The sequence below is a fragment of the Xyrauchen texanus genome, chromosome 48 (genome assembly GCF_025860055.1).
Source record: "Xyrauchen texanus isolate HMW12.3.18 chromosome 48, RBS_HiC_50CHRs, whole genome shotgun sequence".
Taxonomy (NCBI): domain Eukaryota; kingdom Metazoa; phylum Chordata; class Actinopteri; order Cypriniformes; family Catostomidae; genus Xyrauchen; species Xyrauchen texanus.
The window spans coordinates 9955028-9982660 of NC_068323.1; the positions used below are offsets into that span (position 1 = coordinate 9955028).

At 37.9% G+C, this 27633-nt stretch overlaps 1 protein-coding gene across 1 annotated transcript in view; it reads right to left on the minus strand.

Annotated features, from left to right (window-relative positions):
• Nucleotides 1-18055, minus strand: part of LOC127639428 (aryl hydrocarbon receptor-like) — an 84448-nt gene extending 66393 nt beyond the window's left edge. The window contains exons 1-2 of the mRNA XM_052121438.1: nt 17741-18055; nt 7801-7988 (exon numbers count right to left, since the gene is read on the minus strand). Coding sequence (XP_051977398.1) covers nt 7801-7988; nt 17741-17799 — 247 coding nt within the window. The 5' untranslated portion in view covers nt 17800-18055. The remainder of the gene's footprint in view (nt 1-7800; nt 7989-17740) is intronic.
• Between the last annotated feature and the right edge of the window lie 9578 nt (nt 18056-27633).

The following is a 27633-nucleotide window of genomic DNA, read 5'->3' on the forward strand; positions in this document are numbered from 1 at the left end:
AATGCACAAATGGAAGGGAAGAGAGAATTGGTAAATGACAACAGGCTGGAAAAAGACCCAGGAACAAGTGGGAATCAAATTCATGTTTGGAATGGAAACTAGCTTACTCCTTTCTGAATACTGCAAACTACTTTTTAAAAACAGTAAGACTAGGCATGATTCTGAGGTTATTAAATCAATGTAAACCATTTAATAGCAGAATTTCCTGAATATCTACACTCCCCCTGATCTTGCATGGAGAAAGATCCACCAATCAGAGAATTATGGTCAACAAAGTGCACCAAAAGAGCTCTTCAGTTATCTTCCATTTCCATGACACAATGCGAATCACAATCAAGTCAGTCTCCCTACACTAAAAAGTACTTCAATAGTATTTGTATATATCTGAATAGTTTGTAAATCTTAACATATAGTGTTTATATAAATCTGATCAACAAATTTAAATCAATAGTTTTGGATTTTTCCATTGTTGTAATTCGATTACATTCTTCGCAATGCTTCATGGGATTGTAGTTCATTCCCTCATTAAAGACGTTACGTACACAGTCTTGTACCTTTGTCTATTTGTCAGATTTTTCGAAATACTGTACATATTTGCTTCAAATTAAAGTTTGTAATGTTGGAGCTGGTTGGTTTGTTTAATGTTTAGAACTCTTTTATGGGGGCTTTTTGGGAATCCCTATGGAATAAATGTATGGGGAAAAAGTGGGCGGGCACTGTTGCACATTATTACTTCTGGTTCATTCATCACTCTTCACATTTTGGGAATGTAGTAGGTCATCCGGGTATTTTATGCATAATGACAATTTGCATACTATCCACATTACACATACTAGCTTTTTACTTCAGCAAAGGTAAAAGTTCATGTATAGTCTTGTAAAGACAGATTTTATGAGAGAGTCCCTAAGTGGCCAGGAGTGCGCCACCACCTGCAGAGCCCCCATAGCGTGCCGAAATGCCTCAGGGCTCTGAGTGCAAACTCCTCACTCCCTCCCTCAGCCCTTCCATCTCTTTACCGTCAGGAACATGGCGATCTCTACATAGATAAGATTACGAAAATACAGCTCTGAAACAGAGACAGCGAGCCAGAGTGTGAGGCTACAAGCTTTGAATAGGGTAGAGGCAAAGGAACATGTATTTGGAACTTGAAAGAGCAAAACACCTGGTGGTTCCATCACAATGAGGCATAAAGTCGCTTTCCAGATCATTCATGTTCTCTTGATCTTCCAAATTCTACTTGAAGAAAGAGCTGTAGACGGATGTATGACTTTCCCTCGATTTTAAATCAAATGTGAAATACATAATTAAATTTGAATCAGAATATTTAAATCCTATTAGCTTTGGGTTGATTTTCAGCACGAGCTTTCTGTCTTTTCATGTTCAGGGTTATGGATATCGACACGTCACACAGTGGGCGTCACCTTTCAAAAATGAATTCTAGGGGCCGTTCACACACACAACCGTTTTCACGTTTGTCTACATTGTTTTGGAATGGTTTTTCGATGTCAACAGGTGCTAGACATTTGCCTTTAAATGTCCAATGTGACACATCTCGCTGATTTTTCAGTGTCTCCTGCCATGAGTTCAGCATTTTTTTTAAACATTTAGTAATATCTTGAGACCTGCATGCTATTAGTTGTGCTGCATCTACCATTTTAAACAAAAGAACGTGTTCTGTGTGAACAAACCATTAGTGAGCCAAAATAAGAAAATGACAAGAGCAAAGCTCGTGCATAAATGAAAATATACCCAAATCTAATGGGAAGTTAAAAATGTATACAAACCTGCTAAAATGAAATATTTTGGGGCACATTTATTGATTTAATGTTTCAATTAATTATTTAATAGTTAAAAAAGAACTTTAATAGGATTTATTCAAATATGTAACAATTTTGAGATATTTGGCACTCCAGAATTTTTGCAAAACCTTTCTGTAACCATCCAACAACCATTAAAAAGGCACTTTCTCTACTTTTCTGCATTTCATCTGCTCTAGTTTCTAAACAATTTGAGATCACTCTTGAAATTTTGCAGCGTGTTACTGCAGATATTATATGAATAGCTTGTGATGTTCCATATTTGCAAGTCACTTTGTATAAAAGTGTCTGCTCAGTGATTACATGTAAATGTAAGACTAACAAGAAACAAATGTAAAACTCTCTTTACAGGGATCTTTCCACCATACTCCAGGCGCCACAATAGTGGTCTGGATACATCCCTAAGGTCAAATCTTAGACAAGGAAGCGATCTATGCAGTGACTCCTCCAGACCTGACCCTCATCAGTACAGTGCAGCTCACACAATGTGCCATTTGTGCGTCTCGCCGTGGGACCTAATCTCACAGTTCTTCTCAGATTCTTAGAGGTTATTCTCGTCTCCCTCGGTCTCTACAACCTCGGATGGTCCGAGGACACCAACAGAAGACCCATTCTCTACAAAGGCGCTGTCGGACCTGCAAGAAGCCAGACGGAGAGGAACCCGTAGCCCTGGGCACGCCTCTCTCCTCGCTTCACAACCAGTGACGAAAATAGCCACTCTGATAAAAGATTTACTGAACTTGCTGCCTTGATCCAGTTAATACTCTTTGAGAAGGACTGCAAATAGCTCAGCCTGGGCCAATTCAAGCTCACCGTACCGCAACAAAACGCTCCTGAGATGTTATTTCCTGATTTTGCAGTAATTATTTACAGAAAGTGAAGGAGTGCCCAGTCCAGAGTCTGGCAATATATAAACAGTTGAAGTCAGAAGTTTATATACACTTAGGTTGAAGATATTTAAACTCACTTTTTAACCACTCCACAGATTAATATTTGCAAACTAGTTTTGGCAAGTTGTTTAGGATATCTACTTTGTGCATGACACAAGTAATTTTTCCAACAATTGTTTATAGACAAATTTCTTCACTTTTAATTGACTATATCACAATTCCAGTAGGTCAGAAGTTCACATACACTGAGTTAACTGTGCCTTTAAGCAGCTTGGAAAATTCCTGTAAATTATGTCAAGCCTTTAGACAATTAGCCAATTAGCTTCTGATAGGAGGTGTACTGAATTGGAGGTGTACCTGTGGATGTATTTTAAGGCCTACAGTACCTTCAAACTCAGTGCCTCTTTGCTTGACATCATGGTCAAATCAAAAGAAATCCTCCTCAGAAAAGAACATTGTGGACCTCCACAAGTCTGGTTCATACTTGGGAGCAATTTCTAAATGCCTGACGGTACCACGTTCATCTGTACAAACAATAGTATGCTAGTATAAATATCATGGGACAATGCAGCCATCATACCGCTCGGGATGGAGACACATTCTGTCTCATAGAGATAAATGTAGTTTGGTATGAAAAGTGCCAATCAATCCCAGAACAACATTAAAGGACCTTGTGAGAATGCTGGAGGAAACAGGTAGACAAGTATCTATATCCACAGTAAAACGAGTCCTATATCGACATAACCTGAAAGGCTGCTCAGCAAGGAAGAAGCCACTACTCCAAAACTGTCATAAAAAGCCAGACTACAGTTTGCAAGTGCACATGGGGACAAAGATCTTACTTTTTGGAGAAATGTCCTCTGGTCTGATTAAACAAATATTTAACTGTTTGGCCATTATGACCATCACTATGTTTGGAGGAAAAAGTGTGAGGCTTGCATGCCAAAGAACACCATCCCATCCGTGAAGCACGGGGGTGGCAGCATCATGTTGTTGGGATGCTTTGCTGCAGGAGGGACTGGTGCACTTAAAAAAATGGATGGCATCATGAGGAAGGACAATTATGTGGATATATTGAAGCAAAATCTAAAGACATCTGCCAGGAAGTTAAAGCTAATACTAACAAAGTGTAAGTAAACTTCTGACCCACTGGGAATGTAATGAAAGAAAGAAATTCTTAAATATCTCTCTAATATTATTCTACCATTTCACATTCTTAAAATAAAGTAGTGATTCTAACTAACCTAAGACAGGGAATGGTTTCTATGATTACATGTCATGGCTAAGGTGTATGTAATCTTCTGACTTCAACTGTATATACTGTATATATAGGCCTTCATACATACACACAAACATATATAACCAGATACTATTCGCTTATAAGGGCATCGTGTTTTGCGTCTCACAGCTTCACACTTCAGGGTACTAGGGAAGTTCCACAATTGCATAGTGACACATTCAGTTCAGTTTTTTCAGCCTCTTAAGGGTGAGAAGTGCTCGATGCAGCTGCAAATCTTGAGGGCAGGTCAAAAATAGCCACTCTTCTTTTGGACTGTCTGCATCACGTTTAAAGGGACAGTTCACTGAACATTTTTAATTCTGTCATTATTTACTCACCCTCCTGGCATCCCAGATGTGTATGACTTACTTTCTTCTGCAGAACACACATGAAGATTTTTTTAAAAGAATATTTAATCTCTGTAGGTCCAAAATTGAAGCTCCAAAATCCACAAAAAAGGAGTATAAAAGTAATCCATATGACTCTGGTGGTTAAATCCATGTGTTCAGACACAATATGATAGATGTTGGTGAGAAACAGATCAATATTTAAGTAATTTTTTGTCTTAAATTCTCCTCAGTGCCCAGAAGGGAGCGATATGCATGAATAATGTGAATCACTAAAAATAGAAGGAGAAAGTAAAAATAAAGGACAAATGACTTAAATATTGATTTGCTCTCACCCACACCTATCAGATAGCTTCAGAAGACATGGATTTAACCACCAGTGTTTCCCAGAGTACTTATATACAGCCCTTCTGTGGATTTTGGAGCTTCAACTTTTTGGCACCCATTCACTTGCCATGTATGGACCTACAGAGCTGAGATATTTTTCTACTAACTAACCCTTGAACTGTATTTGTCATTCTCTCTTGTTCTTCTGCTCTGCCTCAAATGCCTGTTTCTAACTGTTGCTGTTTTAGAAGAACAATTAAAAGCTTAACTGGGTGGGGGAGGGAGGGGGGCAGAAGGCTGGCACAATTTGAGCCTCTGCCAAGCTTTTGATGGTCTGTTTGTTTGGAGGACCAATTTCAGATGAATAATGTAAAGGGTGGAGGAGAAAAAAAGAAAAGACATGATACATTTCCACACAATACACAGCCAGTTCATCAAAGGAAAGGGGAGTTCTAGTCTGGCAGTGGAATGATGATAGGTCAGCAAACTTTTTATATGCCACTGGGTAAGACCTTCATTCCTACAAACACACCAGCATTCTGACCAGGGTTGGGAAACAGAAGAGACATGGCTGTACAATATTATAAGTAAAATCGATATCTGGGTTGCAGTGCAATGATACTACGATTATGTTTATTGTATTGCAATTCAAATCTGTGAAGTGTTGCAAACTTTTAGTAATTTCTCATAAATTTTTATTGGACTTCTGTGACTTCATAGTAGTCACAGAAGTAGCACATAGTAATTAAAAAAGAAACAATGTGCGGGAACCCCGTTGAAAGCAATAACTATAATGTAACTAAAAATTCTTGTAGTATTGTGAGATCAAATATTGCAATACTTTGAAATAGTATTAAAATAAATGTTGACTGCAATGACTAATTCCATTTTAAATATTAATTCTTGCCATTAGAACATCGATGAAATATTGGGAGATAAATTATCACAATACTTTTAATTTTTTTTTCTAAATTCCCCTGACCTCTATGACTTCAATGTTAATAAATACAACTAAAAGTAATCATTCTTGACGTTAGAATGACGCTAAAGTATTGTGCAATAAAATAGTGCAATACTTTGAAATATTACAAAAAATCCCCCACTTCTAATTCTTACCCTTTTTATACTGCAATGCAATGTTTGCATGTTCGTTCGGATGGACTTAGCATGACAGAACAAAGTGGGGAGTCCGTGATTGTGCCAGGGACTTCATATTGTCTGATTCAGCACTCTCCACACCAAGCTTGCCTGTTTGTCTTCCAACTTGCCCTCTGATGGTGCCAAGATTACTCAAAACACATTTTTAAACAAGGCCCTGAATCTTTTCACAATGGAATTCTCTGCATAGCTGCCATGCTTTCTCAGCTAAACGGTTGAAGAAAAGACACGTTTTCTGCCACTTTCATGTTCGAAAGACAAGATAATGGAGCCAGAGATAAAGAATTCTGACTTGACTATTGGTATGAATAGAAAGTTCAATGCGGACAAAGGTTATTTCAATGGAAATCTTGGTGTTGGAGATGAAAAGCAGAGCCACCTACAGTGGTTACCTACACTCTCTCTTTTTTTAAGGTGGCTAAATCAATCCTATATCCAAATATTGTCTGATAAAAACTTAAGCATGGTCAAGGAAAGACAGGTGAGTGAAGTACACATTGGTAAACCCTGAAAAGCAACACGTCCAATGCCCTTGCATGATCATCTAGAAGTGATACCTTCTTGCAGGAATGAAGTTATTCCTTCTTAAAGGAACGAAGTCATCATACCTTCTTAAAGGGAAAGTTCACCCAAAACTGAAAATGATCATCTAATGGTTCGAGACATAATGGTTTGTGGGTTTAAAATATACATTTTTTCTGGAAAACAATTTCATATATCTTTCAGATTACCAATACAAATCGTTTAATTTTGGAAATTTCTGATTTGACCTTCCCTAGAGGAGTTTGCATCAGTTTTATACTTAGAAACCCTCTGGATTACTTCCATGAGAAGATCCTACCTAACTCCGGCATGGTCATGTCGAGATGTTACGGTGACACTTTTTTTTTCCAAAGACACACAAACAAATAAACCTTTAATGGCTGAAGATCTGAAGTAAAAAAAAAAATGATGAAATGATTACGGTTATTCTAGCTGAGAACCGATTTATAAAAACTTTTAGATACCAAAAAAAAAGTTAAATGAAAGCAAAGCATGTCTTTTAGTGAGTTAAGGATCCAAAACCAGAGTACAATTTGTCATGTGATCCATCAGCTCCCTTGTTAATTTCCCCAGAAATAACAAACATGACTGCTAAGGTCACAAGTTTCTTGTCAGTCTTCCATGTGACATGGATCGTTTGGTAAATTGTGTATGTACACAATTCAGTAGAACTATTCAAAGGGCTCCAGAATCTAATCAGGGGAAAATCCCATTAAACTGAGACTGAATCATAATTCTGAGAAGTATATTCACAGATTTGCCATCTCGAAAACCATCAAGCGGTCGTGATCAAGGGCGATATGAAGGTAGATATGTGGAAGTGCTAAGAAGGAAGCCACATCATGTCTCCTTTTTCCTCTCATGTGGTAGGGAGGGCATCAACCTTTAGTTGCGTCACTGAACTTAAGAAATTAAGTTAAATGTTCAATGCGAGTTTCAATGCGACATTGAATTTAAGAAACTAAGTTCAATGTCAACTTAACTCAAATTGACAGGGGAGGCAACTATTATTCACTGACCATAACGTCTATTTTTCAAATGATTTGAGCCAGAACTTTGGCTTAGTGGTTAGCACACATGTTCTGAGGAGGAATGAACGATACAAAATGTGTGTGCCTATACAATAACCGATTATTCAGAAGAACATTTGTGGATAATTTGGTAGTTCTGCTTGTTTTATGCTCTCTTGTTCAAATCACTATAAATTATTTAGACAACTTCGAATTAAATTTAAACAAAGGCTGTTTTTAAACTATCGGCCGACGGCGGTAGTGAAGATAATTGCTTTTATCGGTATTGGTCGATACTGATATATCGGTGCATTGCTGGTTTTGGCATTTTGATTATATAAGTGCAGACCATATTAGATAAATGGGGTACATTTTTATGTTATGTTGATTTGAAGAAAGCTAAAACATAGAAAAAGCTTCTGAGCTCACCATTGAAGAAGCTCTTGACCTTCAGGTATCCAACACTGAGTCGAAGGACTGACAGTTTGTCCAGCCGTGTACGGATGTCCTCTGAGAAGGGCAAGAGTTTAGTCAGCTTGTCCAATTCACTGTTCAGCCGATCCCTGTGTCGTTTGGAGGGGTTGGATTTAATGCCATCGTGTGGTGGTGGTTTGGGGCTGAGAAGAGAGAGAACATTGAAGAAAAATGTGGGTTAGACTGTTGGTTAAGGACTGTGATGTGCCTTATATACTCTGATAAATGTAAATGTGATTATTAATAATCCAAGATAAGATACATTTGGGAAACTGTGGAAAGTGCAAAATTAGTTAACTTAAAGATAAAAATATTAAAAAATAGCTTTACACCACATACTAATCAGGTGCGATGCAATTAAGCGATAAAAGATATTCCTTCTGTATTTAATCTGATTTTTTGTCCTAACTAGTATTTTGTTGGTTGCTAGGTTTCTAGATGTGTTACATGTTGGGTAGCTCAGCCCACAGCGAAATCTCATTGGCCAAAATACCATTATATTGAAGGTGAAGTGCAGTTGAAGTCATAGGTTTACATACACCTTAGTTAAATACATTTAAACTCAAGTTTTTCACAGTTCCTGACATTTAATCATAGAAAACATTTCCTGTTTTAGGTCAGTTAGGATCAGTACTTTATTTTAAGAATGTGAAATGTCAGAATAATAGTAGAGAGAATTATTTCTTTCTTTCATCACATATCCAGTGGATTAGAAGTTTACATACAGTTTGTTAGTATTTGGTAGCATTAAATTGTTTAACATGGATCAACGTTTTGGGTAGCCTGCTGGAATTTTGGCCCATTCCTCCAGACAGAACTTGTGTAATGGAGTCAGGTTTGTAGGCCTCCTTGGCATCGCGCATGCTTTTTCAGTTCTGCCCACAAATGTTCTATTGGATTGAGGTCAGGGATTTGTGATGGCCACTCCAATACATTGACTTTGTTTTCCTTAAGCCATTTTACCACAACTTAGGAGGTAAGCTTGGGGTCACTTTCCATTTGGAAGTCCCATTTTTGACCGAGCTTTAACTTCTTGGCTGATGTTTTAAGATTTTGCTTCAATACATCCACATAGTTTTCCTTCCTCATGATGCCATCTATTTGGTTAAGTGCACCAGTCCCTCCTGCAGCAAAGCATCCCCAAAACATGATGCTGCCACCCCCATGCTTCACGGCTGGGATGGTGTTCTTTGGCTTGCAAGCCTCGCCCTTTTTCATCCAAACATAACAATGGTCATAACAAACAGTTACATTTTTGTTTCATCAGACCAGAGGACATTTCTCCAAAAAGTAAGATCTTTGTCCCCATGTGGCTTTTTTATGGTGGTTTTGGAGCAGTGGCTTCTTCCTTGCTGAGCAGCCTTTCAGGGTATGTCGATATCGGACTCATTTTACTGTGGATATAGATACTCATCAACCTGTTTCCTCCACCATCTTCACAAGGTCCTTTGCTGTTGTTCTGGGATTGATTTGCACTTTTTGCACCAAAACTACTTTCATCTCTATGAGACAGAATGTGTTTCCTTCCTGAGCGGTATGATGGCTGTGTGATCCCATGGTGTATATACTTGCATACTCTTGTTTGTACAGATGAAAGTGGTACCTTCAGGCATTTGTAAATTGCTCCCAAGTATGAACCAGACTTGTGGAGGTCCACAATGTTCTTTTCTGAGGAGTTGGCTGATTTCTTTTGATTTGAAGGCAGGCCTTAAAATACATCCACAGGTACACCTCCAATTAGCCTATCAGACACTAATTAACTAATTGTCTAAAGGCTTGACATCATTTTCTGGAGTTTTCCAAGCTGCTTAAAGGCACAGTTAACTCAGTGTATGTAACCTTCTGACCCACTGGAATTGTGATATAGTCAATTAAATGTGAACAATGTAAACAATTGTTGGAAAAATTACTTGTGTCATGCACAAAGCAAATGATCTAAACGACTTGCCAAAACTATAGTTTGCTAATATGAAATCTATGGAGTAGTTAAAAATGAGTTTTAATGACTTCAACCTAAGTGTATATAAACTTCTGTTTCAACACTATGTAATTTCTGCACCACTGGCATCACCAAACAGAATTACAAAAATAATGATTATGTACAGAAAGGTTCCCTAAACACTCCCCCATCTTCCATTGGTTGGGCAAACAGATAATCCTGACCCAAACTGACAGCATTGGTTGCGCAAATGTCCCTGTGTCAGGCTTATCGGAAACAATGCCACAGTGTTACACTTTTCAGAGATATCATTTTACTAGTAGCCTTCTAATAGTCGTCTCTGTATTTTAGGTTGGGATTGGAGAAAGTATTTTAATATCACCTATAAATATCACCTATGTCCTTATTGATTCTGATTGTGCTGTGTTGCACTGCATTTTCTGTAGCTTTCAATGTCGACAGAGAAATTACTTCGAAACTTTGGGTATTTTTCAAGAGTTTCATGTAGTGACGTGTCAACATTTCTTAGATGTTCGGCCTAATCACACTTTTTTTTAACCGTCACCTTAGTCTTTCTTCATTACTTTCATTCTTTCTTATGGGTCTCTATGGTTGACTCATCACTGACTGGTCAATTTCGAATTGCCAATTTCTCTAAGACTTCTAGCTGGTGAAATAGCAGCCCACGCCATAGCAGCCATCTCTATGTTTTCTGATTAAATGTGACAGTTGTCCTCAGACAGGCCCTATTTTATCCAAATAAGATTTTGAGGCTTTTTCTGTTGGAAAAACAAAAACTTACAAGATGCACTGCAGTATTTACGGGATTTTGCTAATGTTTTACTTTTTTCGGTTTTTTTTATTGTGAATGCCGCAAACAAAAGACAGACTGAATATTGACTGGGTTTCAGGGTATGTAATGCTTGGAAAATGAGTTTCTAAGTCTTGATTTATAATCTCTGAATCACATTACTGAGTACACCTTGTCTTATAGAGGGCTTTTCTCCTGAATGCCTGTAGCATTACATACATGCCTGAAATGTATTCGCTTATTATTGCTGTGGACAGGCAAGATTAGTCCCAAAACCAAAGGTACTGTTTTCATAACAAAAATTCAGTGTAGATTGATTATAATCTCAATGTAAATAGATTGGTGACCAGCCACATCACTTTGCCTTTTCTATTCACAAACTTTAACCTAAAATCTAAATCTAATAATAATAATAATAATAATGAAAAAAAAAGCCCATGGACATCATCTGCCTATGTTTATCTTGTAACTACCGGACTACGCAATTCACATTTTAAATAAGGAATGGAAAAGTAAGGCAATTATTTTCTTCACCATTTGTATACTAGAATAACTTTCCACGCTTCTGATATAAATCCCATTATCTGAGCCTGAGCTCCCTTACTAGAATCACGGCCATCAAAACTATGTAACTCAACCTCATGCAGACTTTTCATTGCTTGCCAGCTCAATAGACTAGGAGTGGTAACTCTAGCTATCCAAGCCGGACCCTAATTATGTTTTCCCAGAAAGAAAGTAAAACTAACCTCAGAAAAAAAGAGCCTGCAGGAACAAAAAAGTGTGTTCCACCCTTTTCCTTCCCTTCAGCCCTGAGCTCCATTTTTCTAGAATGACATGAAGGGGTTCATCATCGTTGGCACGCCATTGGTTCGCCTATTTTTTAAGTTCTCAGGAGATTCCATTTATTTGATTGTAAAGCATGTGCTTTTTTTTCTTTGCGCTTAATACAACAAACACCTAAGTAACAATCAGGGTGAGCAAGGGCTTTTTCTTTGCTGATGGCTAAACATCTTTTTTTCTTTTTATGGTGATGGAAATAATTTTATAAATAGTAAATAACATGGCTCTGTTACAACATAGCAACATTGGTACAACAATGTCATGAGTTTGGGGTGGGAATATCGGTTAGTCCGATCATTGGATGATTCTTTTTGGAAAAAGTCTGCATAATTAAGCAAATTTGTGCAGAAATAATGGAGTGTGACTCGTACATTTTGTGCAGATTTAACGGCGATGCAATTAGGTTTTTGTGATGCATAACAATTTATTGAATCATATGAATCGCAACCTGTATCATATCCAGCCCTAGTCCATTATGAAAGCCAAGTAATCGTTTCATCCCAAACCTTAAAACAAAGCCTTTATCAGATAGCTAAATTAATATAACTAATTTTCAAGCTTAACAAAACTTTCTATCAAAACAATTTTTTTTAGCACTACAATGTTTGCAATTACTAGCATGTTGGCTTTGATCTATTATAATCCATTATTATTTGTGAGGAAATTCTGGATGCTGGAATGCAATGCGGGAAATACAAACCAAGAGAAAAACCATCAAACATTCTTTCAACATTCTGGCTGAATTACATCCATTTGGTAAAAGTGGGTAAAGATCCACTGTGATTTGAGTTTCAGCCCTTGGTACTGATTGTGCAGACCTCCCACTACTTACTGTGGTTGTTGAGGTTGCCAAGGGATTTTTGTCACTGAAGACATCCCTCAAGTGGGAACATCTGAAAACTCTCACTCTATCTCTCCTTTTCTCTCCTCTTATGCACAAACATCTCAGGCCAACCACATGAGGTGTGACATCATCATTGTTTTCTTCTAGCATGTCCCAACATGCAATAAGGTGTCTCATGCCATTTGCAATACACAGAGGACCATCTCAAGACTTGGTTCTTTGTTCTCTTGTCCTTTCTTGCTTTCTCTGCATTCTTCACTTATTCAATAATTGTACGTTTGTGTATTTCCTTCTCTTTTCAGGTTGGCACTCATCCAAAAACCCAACCAATGGAAAGACAGTTTCAAAATATCCTATCATTGTTGCACAATAGCTTATTTGTCATCTGCATGTATTGCGTTGTTCGAAAGGTTTATTGATGATAGTCACAATGCACAATATTACAGCTCTTGGCAGCCTAGTTTGAGAAAAATCTTTCTACAAATCCCATGGTAGATTGTCTTTTGTCTAGTCACTACATGTCCTTGGTACTGGTCAGTGGGAAGTTGGGTGTAGATTGTCCAGTCAAAAATATTGGACACACCTAATCATTCTTTAATAGTTCCATTTTCTACATTTTAGACTAACAGTAGCATCTTCAAAATTAAATGTCTACAAAACTAAATTCGAGCATTTAAGAACAAGATTTTAGATTAAAGGTTTTTTGAAACATAGCTTTTGAAAAATAAAAATCCCATCACCATCCTATAATTCTACACACACCACTGAGCATTTTTATCATAAACTGCCATCGGACATTGAAGCAAGAGGGAAAGTAAACAACATAAGGTTTGTTATGAAATAAATAACAGGTCACCTGTCAAGTGTGTCCAAATTGACTGGAGTAAATTTACATCAATCTCATTCCAGCCCCCATTACCAAAACCCTAACATTGCCTCTTACACATAACAGTTCTGAGATCAGAGGGGAAAGGGTGAATTTAGAAAGCAGTGGTTGTTTTCCACCTGATAACCTCAACTGAATCTCAAGCACATCTGGTTTGAATCAGAAATAAATTGGCTCCAATGGCGTGCATTCAATGCATCGGTCAATTATTCTCAGAGGGTCAGCTAGGGCTGGGCGATATATAACATATATTCACACCGATTTTGGGGGATATACAATTAAGCATCACCAATACGCTGATAACTACCAAAAATCAGCTTATTCAAATAAAAAATAAAAAAAAACAATGCAAGAAAACAGTGTGCACATGACACTTCATTGTATTATTCTCTGCTTTTGCTGTCAAAATGTAAACTCTCATGGGAACAACGCTTGAACACATTGGATAAGATTGACCATTTCAAACTAAACAATTTCAGAGCAAAGACATAAATACTGGGATACATCTCAAACATCATTAAAAAATAGTGAAATGTAAATTTTTTGCAAAATCGTCCAGTCCTAGGGGCACCGCGTACAAATTCATGTTTAGTCACCATTCTCAACACACATCAATGCCCGATATCAATGTATTGATTCCCGAGCCAGAGATACCATCGCAAAGGCACAGTACAGTAAATGTGCCTTTTCTAAGGCCCTTTGTCAGGGTGCAAATGTAACTGCCTTACATCATAGCTAGAGACAAGAAAGGGGTGGGGCTGTTGTCAAGCAAGCAGTCTTACTGACTTACTACTTCATTAAACAGACCACTGTGCATAAGCATTTCAAGATTCAGACATGAACGCCCAGACGTCTGTCCTTTATTTATTCATACTGGACTTTGATGTGAAAATCGGTTTTTATATGACCCCGAAGTCTGCAGTCTGTTCAATATGTGGACAGTTCAAATTACAGCTGGACGCATGTCAGCCTAATGAATTCTGTTAAAGAGTTTCAAGTCTATTTTCCAATCTGGATGGGCTCAGAGTTGGGAATAATTTCAGCAATTTGCGCTCAGCTGTGCTAGCACATTATACAACTGCACAATGAATGCCTGATGAAAAAGAGGAAAGCAGTTTGTTTATGGCATTATGTTTAATGCCATGCAAAAAACTAGGGATGCTCCAATCAGGATTTTTACAGGCTTATACCGATCATCTTGTCACCTGATCGGCCGGTCCAGATCATTTCCCCTTTTATAGGGTTCTTTCTGCACACTGATACTAATTGAATTGTCCTATTCTGTTATATCACTTTGCCTAGTTTAAAGCCTAGTTGGCAAAACAAAGTTTAAAGGGCTTATTAAAAAAGCTTTTATAATAAGACTTCAAACAAGTATAGGCTAAAATAATATTCTCCATATTAAGATAGATAGCCCTAAAAGCTTAGTGTCAAACTCAAGACAAACTGATAACTCATAGTTGCAATTAAACTTAATGTTATGTGTTTTGTTATTGATTAATTGTCATTATTTCATATAATTCGTATTATTCATTATTATTTTACTTCTAATTTATTTTTGCATTACATTTAATGCATTATATTATGGTATGTTAATATTGTATAAATAATTATTATAGTTATAAATGCCTTCCCTGCCTTTTCATTCAGTTGGATGATTGTATTAATAGTTAATTTTTCTCTTGTAACTTTAATTAGGTGAACACGTGCTCTCTCACGAGGGAAAGAGATGAAAGGTAAGCGGAGAAAGAGAACATATTTCTGGACTCTACAGGTGCTCCTATATTTGATGCCATTTAATTGGGAGATATTTAATAAATATGTTTGAATTACACTACATCTTGTGACTCTGAGATGTTACTGAGATGCCTATGCCTGGTGGAGATTGAGAAGCTATATATAATAATATATTAAACAGGGGCCAGGGTGTGAAACTAGCACCCATAACCATAACAAATGCGATGAGGCTGAAACCAGCTTGAAAAGCTTGATTTTATCCTTTGTGTATTGACTGAATGGTAAAAAGTGGATGTTACATTTCAGAATGGAGTATCCACGTGCCTTGAAAAACTATGCTGGACATAGTCAATCGGCAAGTACCGCACTGATGACGGAACCGGCCCGTACAAAGCCTAAGTATCCATTGGCATGAACTTTATTATTGAAAGAATGTTCCATTGGTCAGACAAATACATAGTCCCACCCCAACCTCGTGCTTACTGGTTGAGCAACGTTGTGGTGTCAGGCTGGCCAGGATGCTCAAACAGCGCTACGGAACCACGGTGTTTAATCTTTTTGAACAAATCAACCTACAAATGGCTTATTAAAAAGTACTTTAACATTCAAATAATTAAACACTTCAGTTTCAGCCCACTGTAAGATGCTGAAAACTTCCATTTTTTTTTTCCAAGTTCCAGCTGCAGTTTCCAGCAGAGGCGAGCTGGTTCAATTTCTTGCACCAATGTTTTTGTTTTCGCATATATGAGGAATCATATGTGAGGAAATCTTGACAAGACTTTGGAGAGAGTGAGTGAAAGTAAGAGAGTGGAAAAAGAGGTTCTACTGTTCTGCAGCATTCCAACTCCTAGCAGTCGTGGTGTGAAGCCAGGTGTCCAGTTACATTCTCTCAATACCCTCTTTGTGTCAGACACGGTCTTTGGCCGTTCCAAAGCCTCGCCACCTTCCTGTCTTGTTTTAACGTATATCAGCACGCTAAAAGACACACTGCAGTTCAAGCTCCAGTAAGAAGCTTTTCTGAAGTGCGGACATACCGTGCAAAGGTCGTCTGTCTCCTACGCCAATGACAAGCGTAATATACACATAACCCAGTGGGTGGGCCAGACGCTGCTGTATACAGGTACGGGATCTGCACCATTACACTCTTTTGAGAGTGTTTGCAGGCCAAATACGTTGGCCGACATCAAGGTGCAGACATACAAAGTCTGCTAATACTTACACAAATCCCTTAAATCAGAAAAAAAGCACTGTGAGCTATTTAGCTCAAGAACTGAACAAGAAGTCAAACAATTTACATCAGTGTTTATGTTACAGTATAATTACTTACAATAAATACACTGTAAAGAGGGAAAATGTGCATTTGTTACCTTAAGAAGCCATTACTATTTTACTTGAAAGTTTTAAAATTACATTTTAAATCAGTGTAACCTAATAAGAAGTCTTGTTGATCCTTGTATAATAACCGGTTAATTCAGATGTTATCACATGCAGCACATTTTAGATTACCTGACAAATGGTCAACATGATTTGCTATTATTTTGTAGAAAGCTTGCAAATACACTTATTACTATTGCAGTTCATTATCTTTCTATGCAATGTGGACAGTGTCTGTAGAGTGTTAACAAAAAAAATATGATAGTGTCCTAGAAGTTTGACAATTAATGTAGGTTCAAACTAATAAGCCAGACCCAGCGGCTATATTGCTGGTATTGCATATAGCTGAGTTAGACATTTTTTTCAGTCAAACTATCTGCAAAATCATAAAACATGAGCATTAACAAGGTCCCACAACCGCTCAAAGGCGTGCTTGGGCTTTTTAGCCAGTTCCACCGCAGTTGCGTAACAGTTTGCGTGACTTAAAAACGTTAAAAATGCTAATTTGAGGGGGGGGGTGAAGCAAGAAAAAAGTGAGAGAGGAAAAAAAAAAATGTGTTCTCATGATTTGAGAAAGGCTATATCAGATTACAATAACCCCCCTCCCTCCCTCCCTCCCTCCCTCATCGCGTGAGAGCGCCGCCAACTCTCAACTTGATTATGATTAATACAAGAGTACTATTTCCATGCCAGACCCAAAACTATACACTCCAAGACCGAATTTTTAAGGTGTCCCGATGAAGTCTGGAAGCTCCGGTGTACAGAACTGGGTCAAATTCGGACTTTCGGACAATGAAACGCGTGAAAAAACAAACACCGGCCCACTTATTACATGAGATTCATTAGAAAGTCCGAATTCACCCGGGGAGATAAAAGAATTAAGTAATTATTGAAGACACGATACACTGTAATACATAAAGAGTTCAGCCAAATAAACATTTAAGTTTTTAAATATTTTTTTTTTACCATTTTATTACTCTTGACAATATATAGGCCCTATATATATATATATATATATATATATATATATATATATATATATATATATATATATATATATATATTATACCTTGTTATACAGCATATAGATAAGTTTACGAATTGACACAGACCGTTTTGCAAGATATAGGCTACATTATGCATTAACTTAATTTTCTCAAAAGCGTGTCCTATAAAAAACGCACTCAATTCCGATTTTGACATTTTTAAGACATCGCACTCGCATATACGTAACTTTATCAATTGTAAACATAGTTTTAGGGTTTAAGTAACAAATGAAAGCATTGTTGAATAGTACGCGTTCCATTCTTCTCTCAGAACGTTCGTTCTGTTACATTATAACATTCGAACACTATCCGTTCGAATTATTCCGACGTTTCTGGTGCGCTGTAACAATAACATCGATGCACGAGACGGGCGCGCTTTGAACTTGAACATGAGACACTCCACAGAAAAAAAACTTACATTTTCTGAACAGGCTTCTTCCGTTTCTTGACCGCATATATACCGATACCCCCGGACATGGCTGTCTGATGTCTGTGAGTAGTCTCTAAATATGACTAGCATAAAAAGTCCCGTTTCCCATAAGTGTGCGTTTTTCAGCACACCCGACCTGTAAATCCTCTCAAATGGACAAAATATGAGGCCAATATTTCCAGTCAGATGTAATTCCTGTCGGTGGTACAGATTGAATACCGAAAGCAGCTTAAAATGAACGCGAAAACATTATGAAAGTTTTCATCCTCTTACGGCGGATGGCAATGGCGTGAGCTGAACAAATTTTCCTTCTTTCTTTTTAGTTTTTTTCGAGCTGTCATTCTCTAGTGGCTCCAAACAACCCCTGCAGGCAGCTGATTGGCTGTCAGTTAAATGCGTCGACCAATCAGAACTCGTTGCTAGGCCCAAATCACCAGGCAGGTAACCTAGCTGCTCTGCCATTGGTTGGAAAAGTTTTCAGGAACTCATAAACAAAGAGGAGCGCTCTTAAGGTGGACCAGAGCAAAAACACAAACGAGACTGCACCCTCAACAGGCTGGAGTTTGATACAGTTGCAAAATCGATCACTGCTTTGTAAATAAAAGCTTATAATTTAATTTCTTATACATAAATACACATCTGGAAGCTTGAAAAATGGGAGAAAATGTCATATAAAACCCAGGCAAATTAAAAAACGGAGCACAAAGACATTTATAACACCCATTTAGAGTGTTATTACCATAATTAGTGGTCATTTACTGTAATCGCTGAAATTGCCTTTTATTATTTATGTTTTATTTATTGCTTTTCCCATGCATTTATTATCCGTGTTGTAGTCACTGTTGTTTGACTCCTTTTTTTATTCAAGACAGTAACAGGTTAGTTGAGTTCACACAAAAATGAAAATTTCATCATGTACTCACCCTCGTGTCATTCCAAACTCCACTTTCATATTGTTCTAAAGTTGTTTTTGGCAATTCACATTCTTCATGCATTTTGCACCTACTTGGCATGGAGGATAATATATATATATATATATATATATATATATATATATATATATATATATATATATATATATATATATATATATATATATAAAAGGACTTACATATTGATCTGTTTTTCACCCACACCTATAATATTGCTTCTGGAGATATATATTTAACCACTGGAGTTGTATGAATTACTTTTATGCTGCCTTTATGTGCTTTTTGGAGTTTAAAAGTTCTATCCACTAATCACTTGCATTAAATGGACCAACAGAGTGGAAATAATCTTCTAAAAATCTTAATTTGTGTTCTGCAGAATAAAGAAAGTCAAGTCTGTGATGGCATAAATGATGAGAATTTTCATTTTTGGGAGAATTATTCCATTAAACAGCATGCTAGGGACTGACTGCCTCAGTCACCATTCACTTTAACTGTATGGAGAAAACAAAAAGATGCATTCAAAGTGAACGGTGAATGAGGCTAACACTGCCAGTAACAGCTAAAACATTTGTAAATATGCAATGCATTAAGCAATAAGTGTAACAGGTCAGTTTAGTTTAGTAGATGGGATGCGCCTCAGGCCAGTTTTCCCCACATAAGGTTTCCCTGCTTTTTAATAGCTTGCTCATTGTGTGTGTGCGCGTGTGTGTGTGTGAGTGGGAGTCTGTGTTTTGCGGACGTGCCTGTTATGGTGTCTGCAGTCACTCCTTCTACACGTCAGGTATTGTCTTTTCACCCACAGTTTATACAAATAAAAACCAGGAAATACACACATACACTTATCTGAATAGACAAAGAGAGAGAGAGAGAGAGAGAGAGAGAGGGGGAATTCTTGAAATGCTTCAAATGTTTTTATCAAATTAATTAGAATGTGCATGTGCATTAGCAAAACAAACCGGTAAAATTGCGTTTTTCAGCTTAATCGGAGGTAAAGAATCACAATTTATGAAAGCAGTGTTGTTTGATTTTATTGCTGATTTAAAATATGTTCTTTGATCGTAATCTTGACCAACTATTTTTGAGATTTCAGTGTTCCCCATTCAAGTAGATAGGAGCTGCTCTGGCATAACTGGAAATAAACTCCCGAGAGCATTCCAAAGATGGCCGACGGTGGACTGGCTTGCTAGAAAGACTTTGACGTTACCTAAACAGAAAAGTTTAGCTTACTGCCCCCTGGAGAAAAAACAGGTGGTGCTTCAAGCTTAAATTGCTGCAATGGTTGGAATATTCCATATTAATGTCCAGGCACATGATTAATTGCGCTAATTTTTTTAAAGCATTATTTTTTATATAATTAATCGCACGGAGTAAACGCTTTAATTCGTCAGCCCTAGTTGTGACCACTTTCAGGGGGCGAAAGCTTTTTCAAATCTTTGAAATCTGATTTCTGCTAGTGTAGAAGCCAGCTGGTATGTGATAGCTGTGAAGTATGTGTAAACCTCACTCCCCTGGCAGTACACAAGCTACTGACTTTAGGGGCTGTAGTCTTTAGCCTCCTTGTTAGCATGCCTGCCTCCCATAACTGTAGGGACTGTAGACTCTAGACTCCCATGCCGGCCAGCGATGGTACGAAACTTACTCGGAGTGGGTTGATGAAACATTTTATCGGATAAACAGATTTTTATGACTTGTACACTGGTATTGCATTACTGAAGCATTCATCAGTAATTGTGATTAGTGGTGCTTTCTATGACCGGCATCAATATTACTATTACGTATACTTAGGGTTAGGGATTTGAAACATCCACTAACTTTGACGGCTAGGGCATACTTCGGTTTTCAATAGAGGTGTGCTTTTATATTCTAAACAATCAGACTTATGAATTACACCTGGTGGATGATAAAACTGGTTAAAAAATCCAAAAGCAAAATTGAAGGAGGGACCTGAGGTATATCTAGGGACAAAATATCAGCGAGGGTATCATTTCACTTGGGCCAGTAATCCACCACTCAGATAACACTAGCAACCTCAAAGCAATGCATTAAAAACCACTCAAAACACCTTAAAGTCAGAGTATACTTTGGTTTTCCGCCTGCCGGTACAAATTGTGCGCAAATTGCGATTTTTGCCTGCCGGATGATAAATTAGGTGGGGGGGAAAATGGAGGGAGGGACCCAAGCCATATCTCGGGATCAGAATATGATGGGGGTGGGCTCATTTGACTTGGGCCAGTACCACCTAGCAACCAGTTAGAACACCCTAACAACGGCATAGCAGTATGCTTAAATCCATTCATAACACCTTATGAACTGTATCACAACTCCCTAGCAGCCACCCTTTACACCATAGCAACCACTAAGAGCACACTAGCAACTGCATAGCAACGTGCTAAAACATCCAACAACTTATGAACCACACAGCAACCCCTAACAACCACCCATTACACAAAGCAACCAGCAGAACACCCTAGCAACTGCACAGCAATGTTCTAAAAAACATTCAGAAGATGTTAGGAACTGTATAGTAACGCCCTGGCAACCACCCATTACACCGGTGGTGGCAAATTTTGCCCAGTCAAGCATCACTATAATCTAGTAGTAAAAATCTAGTTGATTGTGTAAACTAATGTCCTAGATTTTTGTCAGCATTTACGTAAATGAAACCCCAGCGTACTGCTCTCAGATAAATAATAACTAAATGTACCCACAGTGTTTAATTTCCTCTAAAATAGAGTGGAACAGAGCAACTCCTCGCCAGTGTGTGGGTGGTTTCCAGGCATTGCTCATTAGGTTTGTGAGGTCTGTGCATGTTAACACAATGACAAAGCGCTTTTCTTTTCCATAAGAAACAATATCGGACCTCCTTACACTGTTTACTCAGTGGTGATTTGTCAGTGTGCTGTTTGAAAATCCGGTCATGCAGTGAGAGGGAAAATAGAGGGTGAAATTGACCCAGGATAAATCCTTAAGACAGTGGATGATTTTCAGCTGTGATTGACGTATTCAAACACTGAAAAAGGTGACTTTTGTGGCCCAACTTTGAGTCACACAGGTATTGACTTTTTGACAATATAAATTTGTTGTGTAATGTGTACTCTTGGCTATAATGTTCAGTCATCTAAATTTAAATTGTCTATTTATTGTAATATAAAGTGTTTTGTGTCTACTGTAAATGTATGGATTTGTGTGTAAAATTATGTATATTTATTCTTCTATATAGTAGTAGATATATCCAAAATTTCACCCACCCACCCACTCATCCATCCATCTAACCATCCACCCACCAATCCATTCATCCATCCATCCATCTTCCCACCCACCCATCCATCCATCCATCTACCCACCCACCCACCCACCCATCCATCCATCCACCCATCCATCCATCCATCCATACAACCCACCCACACATCCATCTATACACCCATCCATTCACACACCCATCTATCCACCCACCCATTCATACAACCCATCCATCTACCCACCCACACATCAATCCATCCATCCATCTAACCCCACCAATCCATCCATCTAACCTCACTCATCCATCCATCCATACAACCAACCCACACATCCATTCACACACCCATAGATCTTCCCATCCACCTATCCATCCATCTTCCCATCCACCCACCCATCCATCCATCCATTCATCCATCCATCTTCCCACTCACCCACCCACCCATCCATCCATCCATCCATCCATACAACCCACCCACACATCCATCTATACACCCACCCATTCATACAACCCATCCATCTACCCACCCACCCACACATCAATCCATCTATCCATCCATCCATCCATCTACACACCCACCCTCCCATCTTACCACCCACCCATCAATCCATCTAACCCCACTCATCCATCCATCCATACAACCCACCCACACATCCATCTGCACACCCAACCACCCACCCATACCATCCATCCATCCATCTTCCCACCCATCCATCCATCTTACCCCACCTATCCATCCATCCATCCATCCATCCATCCATCCATCCATCCATCCATCCATCTAACCACACTCATCCATCCATCCATACAACCAACCCACACATCCAATCACACACCCATCTATCCACCCATTCATACAACTCATCCATCCACACATCAATCCATCCATACACAAAAAACACACATTTACATGACATTTTAAATTTTGGGGTTATTTTCTGCATTTGACATCAAAACGTAAACAGGCAATGCAACACTTGCACACACTGGATACATTGTAAGAATTGCTGGTAAAGGTGTTACCATGCAATGTGAGTGGGGGTATGGGGCAAAAATGTACAGTATGCCAATCTTTTTTTTGTTGCTGCTTAAACTGGTTCTGACCAAATCGCAATAAAGGAAAACAATTAACCCGTTGGATTATAATCGCATAATCTGAGAATGTGAGAATGTTTATGTTAACGTGTTTACTGTTCTTTCCGACAGAAATATCTGCCATCAGAATTACAAGAGGGACTTGAATTGATTTTTATACCATTTCTTTATTCTGATTATACTGCATGTTAAAAATATGAACTATGATTTTGGTGTAACCCAAAAAAAAAAAACTAGAAAAGGAATACAGTATATGAAAGGTTTTAAAAGCCCTTGTTTGGACACCCGCAGACATCTAAAATGCTTTCACTAGCAGTCTAACCAATAGAATGCATGACAAATGGTTTTTGACAAAAAACTATATAAAGCTCCGACAGTGTGTGAGACTTTTTCTATAGTTTTCATTACATTGACTGTGTCTTACTGCCAATGATCACCCAGGTGCGCAACAGGTGTTTATTGGTTTACTACAGTAGTAATCTTACCAAAACAGAGATGTTCATGTTGACAAACAAGCTTCCATGGTTAATTAGGAGTCCCCGAGTAAACCGTGCACATCAAGTTGTTTTTTGGCACACCCTTGATTTACAAGAAGATTTCTGTTGTGTTGTTGCGAAGAAGCAAACGCGGGGGCCAAAAGTCTGAGATCACGGATCACACAGATTTTCAAAGTCTACCCCATTGTTGTTATAATGTTGTATGTTTTAATGTCGTATACATGGGCTGTGAAGCATGTTGTCTAAGAAAATTGATAATGATATCAATTGCTTGTGTTATATTGTAAACATTTGTCCTCATTTGCGACGTGTTTCTCTTTCCAAGGTTTAACACTGGCATCCGGGCCGTAATTTGGTTACCCTACATGTCCTGTGCAAACACACTCTCACACACACACACACAAAAACCCATGGGCATTCACATAAAAACACAAACACACAAACACACTCCCTTGGACAACATAACAAAAGCATCAGTCACACTCCAGTGAGTCACCTTTAAATAAAACAGCTGGGCCAATGAAACCAGCCCAGACAAAAATGTGTGGTCTATTTACAGCAGTGATAGCATGAGAACATAAACACAAAGTCATCATTAGTAGAACGATCCTCTCAGGATATGTAAACACTCATCCTTTTCCATGTCAAGCTAGCTGCTTGGTCAGGTGAACTCTGTGGCCCATTTCAAATGAATAAGACATATTTTCAGCGGCAGACGTACAGTCACACCTGACTGTCCTCTAGCAACTTCCCATAAACTGAAATTCAAGAAGCGAATGGCTATGGTTGAGTGCCAATGAGTGGGACACTCCCCCACTGATAAAACGATGGCTTAGATGGCTAAATACAGAGCTCTGTTTATGCCACTGATAACGATCTGGCATAAACGGAGAAATTAGCTCCGCCCACCGCCCCCTCACAACAGCCCTCTTAGATAAATGACTTCACCAGGAACTCAAGTACTTTAAAACACAACATTAGCTTTAATGTAAACGCTTTTAGTTTTTTTTGTACTGTACTTTACGTTCAACGATACATGGAGCTTCTTTCAAATAGGGCAGAGCAGGTACAAAAGCTAAATCTCAGAAAAGGTCAAAAGTACTTCAGACATTGACAAATAAAGTTGTACAAGATGACAAAAATGAGAAATCTTTTTAAAAAATAGGTTAAAACACATCAAGTTTTTAAGTTTTGGGGGGAAAAAAATGTTTATAGGATTTTTTTTCCCAAAAAACAATTGATTTAAAAAATAAAAAGTAAAAGGCATTAAAATACTTTTTACATAAATGTGAGTTTACACAACTAAATAATTAATTAATTAATTTATAAAATGTTTTCAAGCATATTTTTCAAGGTAATAAATAAATAATAATAAATACATAAATATATATATTCAATACAGTATTTTTTTATTTTTTTTATTTCACAGATGTCAAGAAGTTCTCTCAGGGTTACTTCACTTGACCTGGACAAAATGTGCCTTTTCCTAAAATGTATCCAGATATGCAGAAAAGGAGAGCAAACAAAAAGTCCCCCCATGACTTTTATTTTCATGGCTTGAAGATGAAACACTAATTTGTTTTTTCAGCTACCGTCAACTATATCAAGACTAAAAAAAGAAACAAAAACAATTAAAAAAAAAAAAACTGATTAGCACCCAATAAAAATAAATAAATAAAAAATTCACATTTAAAGCAAACCTTATGCAAGTTGATGATGTTAGGCAGAATGTTAATTTTGGGTGAACTATACCTTTAAGTAAGCATTAATTATGAGGAAAATTGGCGTTAAACCTGTAACTCGCATATCTCTGGGCCCCAGCGTGAGAGTTAAAGTAATAGCTACGATTACATTTACAGAAACTTTAAATAGCATGAACCGTTCGGTTTTATAGCATGATGTAAACTGTTCCTTTGTAATTACAGCAGTTTTTAATTATAATCAGATCTGCTGCCAAATGCACTTAGAGAACTGCAAACAGTGACTAATAATATGGACACCTCATTTAAATGCAAGCTAAAACAAACCTTTAGGCTTTTCCATCATGCTTGGTTGATTTGGCAAAATGCAGTTTTATATGCCACAGGATTAGTCTACCAGGAAACATTTGGCAAACGCTCGCTAAACAAGGCACATCTTTACAACAGTGGTTCCAAATAAACGTCCATTGGCCAGCACAGCGAAGTTTTGCCGTTTGTAAAAGGAAATGTAGTCTTGTTACCATAGAGGCAGTTTTGTTTAACTACAATCAAAACCAGAACTATTTAAATTGCTGTTTATGATGTGCCACCCTCCTGAATATGTTCAAATGGCTTTTGTTAGGAAAACAAGTTAAAATAATAAGCTGAGAAGCTCAGTTGGCAATACAAATAGCGTGTGATTTAGAAGATCTGAAATGAGATTTGAGCTCATGTTAAAAGCACCATATCTCTGTTTAATAAGTAGAGACAACTAATTTATAAGTAAGCCTTTCATTGGTTTATGTCCAAGAAAGTGCAACACTGCTCCGTAGTGTTTAGTCTTTAAACATTACTTTGTTTGAGCATACCAACCAGCTAGACACAGCAACAGTGGCTTGGGGCGGGGCTAACTGCTTGTCTGACCAATGGAAGATGGGCTAAATGTTTTGGAAACCCGAGTGAAAAAAAGTTGAGCAATTCTTAATGGCGACACTATACATGCAGATTTTTTTTAATTAGTTTTTAAAGGTGCTGTTAGCCATTTTTGCTTTCACGTGACTGAGCAGTTGAATTAGCCACGCCCCCTTATTCCAAAATCCCGCCTTCCAAAGATTTTGAGAACAAAACGAGCAAAAGAGCAGCATTATTAGTTCTCGTGTCTGTCAAATTCAACACTGGCACAATAGCGCCCTCAAGTGACAAATATTATGAATCGTAGCTTCAAATACAACACTATGAGAACGAGCAAAATGATTGGCAGGTGGAAAGCTTCAATGTCCACGGACACATTTTTGTTTGCTGTTTACAAACTCTACACTTATTTCATTAATGTTTTTAAGGGAGTAGGACATTTTTTGCATACTTTTCCATGAAAAAATTATAAAATTATAAATAATATTCACTATTGCAATTTGTGTACTGAGATAAATACAGGTGTTTCAGTACTGAGATAAATCGTTTATTCTCTTATTCAAATTTGGTGAGTAATGGTTTATTTTTTAGAGCCTATACTAAAAGTACAAATTGATTTTGTTTTATTGACTTTTATATTTGCTTATTTTTCAAAATGTAAAAGGAGAATTTATCTGGACATGCTCTAGAAAATGTTTTTAAAAAACGTGGGAAATGTACAAATATGCCTTCTTTATACTGTTTACAATTAAATCAGCCGTCCAAAATCATTAACTTGACAAAAATAAATAAATTGAGTGTGATCTGAAGGGGTATCTGGATAGGTAAGGAGACAGAGGTGAGTGTGGAAAAAGAGAAAGAAGACGCAAATGAGAGAGTGAGGCAGAGAGACAGCGCGGTCAAGTGAGGTGAGTGAGATTCTTCCACTGTTATGTGTCATTAGAGCACTTCATTTCTAAAATTTCCAGATCCCAAATCTCTAGACAGCCCAGATACACAATTGACGTTGCCCAGATTCCTCAACACTAAACAAAAGAGAGTGATGGAGATGGAATGTCTGAATTTTGACTAAAAATAAATAAACTAGACTATTACATTTTCTGAATAAAAAGTGCACGGTACAATGCTACAGTGTTGCTATACGGCTACTATGGAATTCTGAGTGTTTTTTAGGCTGTTTATAAGTGGTTTCTAAGTTGCACTCTGTGGTTGCTAGGTTATCACTAGGTGGTTGCTTACTGGACCAAGTCACAAGAGCCCAACCCAAAGTCTCGACTGTATTCTGATCCCTAGCTATGACTCAGGTTCTTCCTTCCAGGATCGGAGCCAGGAGTTTTTCAAAGGGGTAGCCAAGCAGGGGCAAGCGATCAGTCTGTGGTGGCACAGAAATGTTCAGCCAGCAATGTATATAGTCGGACTGGGTTGAGTGCGTGCTGAGTGGATACAATGACACCCAGGACGGAGAGGTGTGGCGACCTTGGTGTGTGCACATGTTAAGTTTGTACATTTGTGCAGAGATGATTTCACC